This window comes from Olea europaea, chromosome 4 (genome assembly GCF_002742605.1).
Source record: "Olea europaea var. sylvestris chromosome 4, O_europaea_v1, whole genome shotgun sequence".
Classification (NCBI taxonomy): domain Eukaryota; kingdom Viridiplantae; phylum Streptophyta; class Magnoliopsida; order Lamiales; family Oleaceae; genus Olea; species Olea europaea.
The window spans coordinates 14,175,587-14,186,842 of NC_036240.1; the positions used below are offsets into that span (position 1 = coordinate 14,175,587).

Here is an 11,256-nt window from a genome sequence, read left to right on the forward strand (position 1 = left end):
TTAATTGTTAATATATATTTTAGTTTTCATATCTTAAATTTGTTTTCATATTTATAGGATTGATGTCACTAAACAAAGATAGTGATTATATTTCTATAAGACAACTGAATGCATTTGAAGAAGTGGATTATAAATATGGACGGATGTAGACATTTTGAATTAGAGGGACACAATCAAACGTTGTATAGATCGGATACTTTGTTCTTAATTTTTGAATAATTCATATTTTATTCTAGAAAACATAGAATTAAGTTTGAAAACATATTCCTTCATCAATATTTTGTTCATTATTTTCATCCATTTGATTTCGAACGGTCCTTTTATTAATATTTTGCTCATCACAAGAAAATGAAAAATGCATATTTGCGTTTAAAGAATTTATAGTGTATTTGATACAAACAATCAATTAAAGTAATAAAAAGAAAAAAAAACATATAACAAATATTCATTAATAATATTCAATCAAATAAATAAATATAATTTGTTAAATATAAGTTAAATTGAACATACTTATGGCTCGTTCTATATACACAATTTGATAGGAGAAAGTGTAAATTTAGGTTCAAAATATAATTAGAAAGTGAAATAAATGTTATATTTTGTAGAGAAATAATAGACAAATTTTAAAAAGTTTGAAGATTTAAGGTTTTGATAAAAGATATGAGTGAGAGAGTCACGAGAGTGTAAGGAAAAGTGAAAAAGTTCAAATCTACTATGATTTTGTTTCTGTTGATGGAGATTATAATCAAATTTCTAGTAATTTTTGATAAAAATTAAAATTTGTAAGTCCCATGAAACATATTATTAAATTTAATTGTTAATTTATATTAAAATTCAGATTTTAATTCATATTAATCATGGCTTTATTTTTTACAAAAAAAAATCTCAAAATTTGGAGGGTTTTAAAAAAAAAAATCTCAAAATTTGGGGGGTCACTTGAACCCCCCCCCCCCACCCCCAAAAAAATCCTATTTGTGTCCACCCCTGATTATAAATGTATCCATAATTCAAAAAGGTTCCATTGAGAACGACCATGTTAAAGTTTTAAAAGAATTTTTGTGTGATGGGGAGATATTATATAATGTTAGAATTGGTCAATACGTTTTTTTGCAGAAGTTTTACTATTAGATTAATATGTTATGGATTTTATGGTAAATATGAATGTAATTTAACGTTTAACATTATTAGGTATCTTTTAAACTCATATGTTAACTTATATTAAATATATTACTATAATGTCGATAGGTAAATAGTGGATTAAAATCAAAACAAATCGCAAATTATGGTTTTGTTTGGTTTGGTTCGAAAAATAAAATGGTTTGATTTAGTTTGAAAAAATTCTAAACCGCACAAAATGGTTTGAGTTGAAAATATAGCACAAACCGTCTAAATCGAACCGTATTCACCCCTAGCTGGTGCAATTGGTGCCTATTGTTAATAATTGATAAAAGGATAGATTTTTGCATATTTAATATGTAATCAACTTTTCCTTTAGTGGGATTCCAATAAAGTTAATAAACTCCTTCACTGCAGGATTTTTTGGGCTATAATTATAAATAATAAGGGCAACTTATAGAAATGCCATAATTTTGGAGTGATTTTGAAAAATCATTATAAACATGGGCTAAAACATAAAAACTAATATTTCACCCCCCAAAACCATAAGAAATACGGTGTAGACTCCAAATCCAGTAGAAATCCAAAATCTAAACTCCAAATCAAGAAAATTTTAAATTATAAGAAAAAATCTTGTACAGATCAACCCAAACAAGACGAAGTGCTGCTTTAACTACCTTTTATTCAAAATTTTCTTCTCCAAGTCTATAAATAATCAATCTAAATTACTTCTGATTTTTTATTCAGCTAGTTCATATTTTGTTTGATTTTGGTGTTGAGATTTTTTGGTTATAGTACATATTAAATTTCATCTCTAAATTAATAATTTTGAGTTAGTATATAATATAGTTCGTATTGTATGAATTTGATTGAATTAACATATCAGAAAAATTAGTTTTGGATCAATTTAAGTAATGTATGCAAAGTGCTTGGGAAAATGAGAAGAAAAGTGGTACTCTCTTTCACTTTTTTTTTTGAAAAGGTCATAGTCTATCTCATTTAAATTGATTTATATTAATTAAATATGTGAAACATATGTGTTTTGGAAAATTTAAACATGAATTTGAATGGAAATCTTATTTTACATTTAAAATTGACATGACATTTTTTTTGTTCGTATATTTGCATATGAATAAAGATGTTAAAATTTAAAAGTGACATTCTCTATCATTTTTTTTTTTCTAAAAATGTTATAGCTTATCTCATTTGAGTTTTTTAGTATCAATTAAATAGATACATATATTTGTATCTGTGAAAATTTAAATATGAATATAAAATTAAACTTTGCTTTATTTTAAAAAGGGATATGATATAACACTTTTGTTTGTATGTTTTGCATATGAGTTAATTTACTGAAAATTAAAAGTGACATGCTCTGTTACTTTTTTTTTTTAAATATTCTTTTTGTAGATATGAATAAAATTGACGTATTTATATGTTATTGAAGCAAATAAGAACAAGATAACAAATATAAAAGTAATAAAACGATTGAAATTATTGTCCAATATAATGCACATACAACAACAGTTCTTAAAATGTAGATGTCACTTTTTTTGTTAAAAATATGACATATCATGTCACTTTTTAAGAAGTTAAGTTTTTACACTTTTAAAGTTATCATTATTGTCATTGATATGCAATTTTATCAATAAAATAATTGATGTATCCTTATATTTATATATAAACTAAATTTGACTACAACTTTATGATGTTCAAATTATAAAAGAGTGATATACCATGTCAACTTTTTAAAAGAGTTAAGGTAAATCACTGCTAAAAACTATCATGTAACTTTTTCAAAGATTTAAACTAATATTATTGTGGTGTGATTAACTCTCCACCATATAAAAAGAGAAAATAAAGACTACTAAATGAAAAGTGACAGGAAATTTAAAAAAGGTGACAAAAACTCATAAACATGAGAAAAACTTTAAAAAAAAAAAAAAAGAAGGATAAAATCTCTAAAGAAAAACCACAAAATCAATTTCTGCACAATTAATAAAAAAAATTATAGTTCTAATCATTCTAAGAGTATTAAATTAATGTTTTACTTTTTAAAGGTAATGTACCTAATTTTTCCAATAAATACTTTAGTAAGCCTCAGTACTTAAGCTTATACTAATTAATCGATAATACGGTACATTAATTTATTGGTGAATAAATTTATATTGAACCTCTATACTTGAACAAGTTACACTAGAAATAAAAACATTTTTTTTTTATGATAAGTATACAATGTAAAAATTTAATTGCTCAATTTGAATAATAAATAAATCAAGTTTGCTCGAAATCTTTTTGAAAAATTAATGCAGTGCTATATTAATCTAAAAAATGTTTATGGTTTTCAATAGACAATAATGACAGTTTGATTTATTTTAGTTATTGGCTTAGCTTGGTTCCATTAATTGTTATTTAATTCAATAATTGTTTCACACTAACTGTTACCAATTCGCTTCAATTCATATTAAAAATGGTAGCTCACAGAACTGTTCTACGTGATGTGACCGTTGAATGGGAAACCACCATCTCATCGGGTGTGGTGGCTCCCCATTCGAACGGTCGTACTATCAAGACCGTCCCATCAAAATTTTTCTCATTTCTAAGGGGTTCTTCATTAACTATAGGGAAAATTGTAGTTAAGGTCCCAAACCTTTGAAGCATTAGCAAACTTTTCCCAAACCTTTCATTTGTGACAATTGTCACCCTAACCTTTCCAAACGTTGCAGATGAGGCCCCTTTGGACGATTTCCATCAAAAAATTCTGTTAGTTGACCGAAAATTTGGACTTTGACAATCTTTAATCAATTATAAAGGGACAATATGGTAACTTTCTATTTACCACATTCAAAAATTTAAAAAACCCAAATAAAAACACCCAAAAAAATGGAAAAGAAAAGAAAAATGGATCTTCTTCCCCACCCCCACCCTAAACCAGCAGTAATAAATTCACCACTGTTGACATTTCTGAATAAGAACTAGAAGAAAAATGAAGGGGCGACCATTGGTTTTGAAATTGGAATGTCCGAAGGAAGTGTTCCGTGTCCCTGTTGTATTTGTAATCATAAATTGGTTTATAGAAGCAGCAGTCAAACTTTGTTTTATAAGCCTACAATGCTCTCAATGGTGGCCATAGCAACCGTATGTGTGTAGCGCTTCTTTTCAAAAGCTTGCTTGAAGTTCTATACGTGTTTCATCCGTTCAGGTGGGAGACGTTGGAATATGGTTCCAACTGAGAACAACATGAAAATAAGTGACATTCCTTCTTCATTTTGCAATTGATCTTTAGGGTTTGTTGGGTTTTAGGATTGTTCTAAATTTCCAAATTTCAGATTTGAGATTCTATTTTTGTGGGGGTGTGGGGGGGGGGGGGGGGGGGGGGGGGGAGAGAGAGAGAGAGAGACCGATATTGTTAGGGGTTGGGGGTGGGGTGAAGGAGAAGAATATTTTTTCCTTTTTATTTTGTTTTCTTCTTTTTTTATTTTTTATTTTGTTGTTGTTTTTTATTTATGTTTTCTAAAGTGGTAAATAGAAAGTTACCATATTGTCCCTTTATAATTGATTAAAGATGGTAAAAGCCCAAATTTTTTATCAACTAACGGAATTTTTGACTGAAATCGTCCAAAGGAGCCTCATCTGCAACGTTTGGAAAGGTTAGGAGTAATGCTACCACAACTGAAAGGTTTGAGAAAAGTCTGCTAATGTTTCAAAGGTTTGGAGCATCAACTGCAATTTTCCCTTAACTATATATCTTTTTTAGATAGTCAATTATATATGAATTTGATTTTCCACCTTAAGGAAACCAAACCCACTATTTATGTAATACTATTAATAATTTCATTTCGTATTTCACAATTTTTATACATTTATTTGAGGGATACCAATTAAAAGAAGAGAGAAGACGTGGATCAATAATTCCTTTAGGAAAAAAAGACAGAAAAACAACCAAAACGAGGAAAACTATAAATAGTGCAGTTGGATTTGTCTTAAACATTTTATTCTCATTTTTGAAAATTCCTCAAAATGCTCTTTAAATTAAAAATTATGCTCTTAGGAATCAATTTTTTTTTACCAATACTTTAAAATGTCACTAAATTTGTAGTCAATGTTATCCAAGTCTTTGCTTAACTATTTTCCCCCCTCATCGAATTTGAAGTTGATTGCATGAATCTTTTCATAACATTATATTTAATTTGTTGTAGGTCACGCGAATCATTTTCACCACTTTTTTCTATTAATTGCTAGATTGTTCAAAAATTGAAATAGCTAGATATTTAACAATTACAAATCATTTTAATCTTTTGACTTGTTTTTCGTTACTCTTAAGATGGAAGGTCCCATAAAATGTCTTGACCACATAAATCGTCATTTCCTTAATTTATTCGTAACTAATATCACATGTGCACTTGTTGGCTCATATCTCATTTCTTATATTTAACATCTTCCCGTCTTTATGTTATAAATTCAATTAACAAGAAACAACTTATCAAAATAATTCTATTAGGGGCTTTCAGTATTATCAAGAATTTTATATGTTATTTTTTCTAAATAAAATCATCTAAAAATTAGATTATCTAAAAAGGAGTGAATATATATCGTGGTGGCTCGGCTCGGCCTCGGCCTCGTTCAATCACGAGCCGAGCCCACGAGCTCAAGATTTAAAAAAAAAAAAAATTTAAAAAAATTATCAAAATTTATCTAAAGAAAATAGGGGCAATATTGGAAAAAAGTTTAAAATTATGGTGTGAGAGAAAAATAGTAATTGTTGCCATATAAAGGCTCCAGGAATAATTATGTTTTGGTTCTTGGCGCACCTAATTGACATGGTAATGAGGTTTTATCATTTATGGCTCATTGATGCAGGTTCACATTTGGGCATAAAGAGAAAATGAAATATCAAAAAATAATATATTTTATGAGTATACAAGGAAGTGTAATTTAAGTCAATTTACTAATGATCATTAAATTTTTTTTAAAAAATCGTGATTGCAATATATTTTTTTCAGAAATTTTGGTTACAACATGCTGCCAATAAATCTAGTATTGGCATGTGAAATACATTAGACTAAACACAATTAAAGAAAGAATATGAACAAAAATTGAAAATACAAAAAAAATCATTTTATTTCCAATTATAATACCTAGTACTATTTTTTTTTCTTAGTAAAGGTGGTAGCCCACTCCACCTAATTAATTGCTCAGTTAAATCATTACGCCTGCCACTAATTTCCAAATTAACATATAATTAATAGTTATTCAAAACAGCGTTAGAAAAAAAATATTGTTAAAAACACGACAGCCGTTGAATAAATTAATAAAAATTTATGAGCTTCAGATCCAGCCGTTGAATAAATTAATAAATATAGCAATTTCATCCCTATAAAATCAGTGAACATGGACCCCAAAACTCCTCAGTGACAGACGCACTCACCCCCAACCCCACCAACCACGGGGGACAGTGGCATGGACCACAAAAGATCCCCACCACCGCCCTCCTCCGCCACCAAAATCACAAGAGCCACCAGATCTGGTGGCAGTGGCTCAATCATACTAGAAAAATACAAACTTGGCTGCGTACTTGGCCGTGGTAGCTTTGCAAAAGTATACCATGCGACTTCATTAGATGACAATTCAGATGTAGCCATCAAGGTCATCGACAAGGCCACCACAGTGGATGCCGCCATGGAGCCACGCATAGTTCGTGAAGTCTCAGCCATGCGCCGCCTCGAACACCACCCCAACATCCTCAAACTCCACGAAGTCATGGCCACCAAAACCAAAATCTACTTAGTCATGGAGCTCGCCCCCGGCGGCGAGCTCTTTGCTAAACTCAGCCGCCAGCGCAGGTTCTCCGAATCCACCGCACGACTCTACTTCCACCAGCTTGTCTCCGCCCTCATATTCTGCCACCAAAACGGCATAGCCCACCGCGACATTAAGCCACAAAATCTACTCCTTGACAACAAAGGGTCCCTGAAAATCACAGATTTTGGACTCTCCGCGCTGCCGGAGCAGAAAAAAGACGGCCTAATATACACAGCCTGCGGCACACCGGCATACACCGCGCCGGAAGTAGTCTATCGCAAAGGATATGATGGATCAAAGGCTGATGCGTGGTCATGTGGAGTTCTTTTGTACGTATTTCTTGTGGGTTGCATTCCTTTTGACGACAGAAATTTAGCAACTATGTACCGGGCAATACACCATCGCGTTTACGAGTTCCCTCCGTGGCTTTCAAAACCCGCAAAGAATGTTATATTCCGCTTGTTGGATCCCAATCCCAAAACCAGGTTGAGTCTGGAAGAGTTAATCAAACTTCCTTGGTTCAACAAGTCATTCTCACAAGAATCTTTGGTTTTACATGAGCATCAACTTTCGGATCAAGAGTTCAAGTACTTGGCTAGAATAAATGCTTTTGAGATAATTTCGATGTCTTCTGGGTTGGATTTATCGGGGCTATTTGAATCAGAAATGAAATGTAAACAGATGAGATTTACTTCAATATCAGAGGTGGAGGAAATTGAGGAAACGGTGGTGAAAATTGGGGCAGGACTGGGGTACAGAATAGAGAGACAGAAAGGCGGGGGAATTGGATTGGTGAAGGGAAGGGTTTTTTTGGTGGTGGAAATTTGGGAGGTGGCGCGTGAGTTATGGTTGGTGGAGGTGAAGGTTGCTGGTGGCGGAGGGGGTGGGGATTTGCAGTGGAAGGAACTGAAATTAGGTCTTAATGATATTGTTCTGTCATGGCACAATGAATCACTTCCTAACAGCGCGAATAAAACAGTAGAAACTGAAGATGTACAAAGTTGAAGGATTCCAATCTCTCTTTATTGAATGACCACAAAATTTTATTTGTTTTATTTTTTAATTACGTTGCTGATCGGAAGGTTAGCTGTTTTGTATCAACGGAATTGTGATTCTTAAATCTACAGTTTAGTTAGCTCTGTAACCCCCCACTCGATCATGTCGTGTTGACAAAGTCTGGTACTTTATATCGAATAATGTATGCATAAAATTGTGGAATTAACTTTTGGGTGTACATCTTTAGTAGCATGTGTGAGTGGAAAACATAATCGTTAGTTTCAAATTTCAATGTCACTTCAAATTGGTACAACTTGTGGTTTGGTTGGACGTAACTAGAAACGTTAGTGCGTCAATTTGTATGTTGCAGGTGTGACTTTTTGCTAGTCTCTCGAGGAGGTCTCGTTCGATACTAGGACCTCCAACTATAGGTTTTTTTCTCTCTAACCGCAGGGATGGAGTTGAATGTGAACTATGGTCTTGGGTTACTTTTAGGTCGGTTGTGCAATCATTTCGAATTCTCATCTAATTTTTGACTTAAAAACGGGGATTAATGACTGAATTTCTGAATTAATTAGTAGATCAATAATACAGAGCTGGCACGGTTTATGTCCACTAGAGCATCTGGATGCCGTATGGATGTAAACGTAAATGATAATAGAAGTGTCTTATTCATGTACATGAATGGGTGATACTCGAATTTCGCTTGAACGGACGTGATAAATATTGGACTTCATAACGAGAAAAATTGAAATATTTTATTAATCAAGAAAAATGCATGTAAACATGTATTTAAAGACTTAAATCAAATCCTAATCACATTGAGATTCTAATTCTGTAAATTTCCAAACAATAAAATAAAAATAAAAATAAAAATGATGAAAGATGAAGATGAAGATGAGAACTAACATAAAACAGAACAAGTTAAAATGGACCCCTAAACAACAATATTTGATCTCGAAAGTTTGACAATGTTGGCTAGAGGTCATAATATCATCCGGAAAATAATGTGCAGAACTAAAATACGCTTTGAAATTATACTCACGGACAAAAATCTAACAAACAAGCTGAAAGTTATGCACATTTTCATAGATCTCCCCTATTTCTTTTTTGGTTTCCTAATTGATTTAGGATTTTTCCTTCTAAGTAATCCGCATCAGTTGATAATCAACTTCGTTGATTTTAGAGTGCATATCAAACAATCACTGAAAAATGAGAAAAACTCTACACAATATTACAATGATAAATGGCCCAATTAAATACAAACCGTCTTAAGGAGCACAATAAAAACAATTAGGAGAAGTAAAAGCCAAATAAAGGAAATAAGAATCAACCAAGGGAATNTACAAACCGTCTTAAGGAGCACAATAAAAACAATTAGGAGAAGTAAAAGCCAAATAAAGGAAATAAGAATCAACCAAGGGAATGAATGGATTGTGTATGAAAAAGCTAAGTAATTGAAATAATTTGTTTGCATATTTTCATCCATGGCATTGATGGAAATAAATGAGGAAAATCTGAAGTATTTCATCCTCATAAACGTCTGATCTCAGTACATGCTCTATGCTAAAGTTCCTAATAATATATTACATGTGCTTAAATGGTTCAGGACCTAGGATTCAAGGCATGCAAAGCTAATGCACGACTAAAAGCTCGTGTTAGCATGTAACTAGACATCATTGGCACAAACATCAGTGTCGTTGTCCATGCCAATCACAGAACAAAGGGTCGAGTTCCATGCTTGCAGGCCGCTCTGAGCATCCTTCTTCCTCGTGAGTTCAAGTTTACGAAGAGCATCCTTTGGGACTCCACACTTCAAGAGAATAATTCCAAGTGATTTGAATGTCGAGTCATCAGGTTGGACGGCAGATCTCAGCATCTCGTCAAAAGTGGCTGCTGCCTCTTTAAATCTCCCATCCGATGCATACAACCCGAGCACGTGATTATAACTCAACAAGTCTGTCATAAATCCTAGTTCTCTCATCTTACATGCTATCTGAAACGCTTCCACAAACCTTCCGTTCCTCTTGTACATACACAACATCATAGCATAGGTGAACTCATTCGCGTCACCTTTTCTCTTCATATTCTCAAAAATCTGTTCTGCCTGTGAAATCATAGATCGCTCACTATAGAGATCAATCATACAATTTGAGGAATATACATCTAGACCTTCCTCATAGGATTGAAGCATGACATATGCTTCATGTGCTTCTTTCAGATATCCTACTTTTGTGTAAAGCTTGATTAAAGACTTACATATAACAGCATTCATGGGTATATCTAGGTCTCTCATTGTATTTACATAACCAATAGCTTCTTTTACACTCCCAGTATCAGCAAAAGCATTTAGAAGAACACCATAAACAACAACATCTGGTTTTAAGCCAATCTCAATCATCTCCTTGTATAGTCCCTCTGCAACGTCCATATTACCTAATTTTGCGTAGCTTGAGATCACAGCACTATACGGAATGCAATCAGTCACCAATCCAGCCGCCTGCATTTTCCTGACATAAAATTTTGCCTTTTCTGGCAAGTCTGCACCAGCTAGCATTTGCACAAGTGAATTATAGCTGCATTTATCAGGAACTATACTATGTTTCTCCATTCTATCAAAGATGCAGCATGCCTGGTCAAATCTCTTGCTGATGCCATAAGCTTTGATCATCACATTGAAAACAAGGACAGACATCTTTTTTGCTTCTAAGCAACAACTGAAAACTTTTTCGGCTTCCAAAATATGCCCTCTTTCCCCAAAAGCATCAATGTTGGCAGAGTAGCACTCGGAAGTCATATTTCCTGCAAGATGAAATCTCTCGAACCATGACCATGAGCTTTCCAACATCCCAGCTTCTATATACATTCTAGTCAAAGACGATTGGGTAAATTCATCAATCTCCAACCCTCTTTCATCCATCTCTGAAATCAGCTCTTCTGCTTCACCAACCATATGCCTTATCGAGAATGCATACAAGAGGGTACGGTAACTGACAGCATCAGGTTCAAGAGAAGCATCCTTCATCTTCTTCAAATACTTTGCTGACATTTCTATATTATTATACTTCGCGTGTAGGGAAATGAGAATATTGTAAGTTCGAGTATCAGGGGAGCACTTGAATTTTTCCATTTTTTTCATCAACGAATCAACTTCATCAAGCTGGCAATTGTTGCCATACATGTGTATCATGGTATTAAAAGTCACCGTGGTTGGCAAAATTCCCCTTTTGAGCATTTCTTCAAAAGTTCGACAAGCTTCTTTCACTTGCCCAGCTTTCCCATATGTGTCAATCAAGGTGTTGTAAGTATAGGCGCTCAATCGAACATTTGCCCCAGAATCAC

The 11,256-nt window shown here is 32.9% G+C and overlaps 2 protein-coding genes across 2 annotated transcripts; one reads left to right on the top strand and one right to left on the bottom strand.

The window, feature by feature from the left end:
• Positions 1-6,462: 6,462 nt before the first annotated feature.
• On the top strand, positions 6,463-8,163 carry LOC111393712 (CBL-interacting serine/threonine-protein kinase 7-like). The gene has a single exon (XM_023019383.1). It carries the CDS (start codon positions 6,577-6,579, stop codon positions 7,921-7,923), a length of 1,347 nt encoding a protein of 448 aa, XP_022875151.1. The 5' UTR covers positions 6,463-6,576; the 3' UTR covers positions 7,924-8,163.
• Positions 8,164-9,371: 1,208 nt separating this feature from the next.
• On the bottom strand, positions 9,372-11,254 carry LOC111393069 (pentatricopeptide repeat-containing protein At3g23020; the record flags this gene model as incomplete). Its single annotated transcript, XM_023018470.1, has 1 exon — positions 9,372-11,254. A coding segment is annotated over one exon (1,671 nt), but the record flags the coding sequence as incomplete, so codon positions are not given.
• Between the last annotated feature and the right edge of the window lie 2 nt (positions 11,255-11,256).

Bases quoted from the DNA above. Each gene is read 5' to 3' on its own strand.
- LOC111393712 (XM_023019383.1), top strand. From the start codon at position 6,577: ATGGACCACAAAAGATCCCCACCACCGCCCTCCTCCGCCACCAAAATC.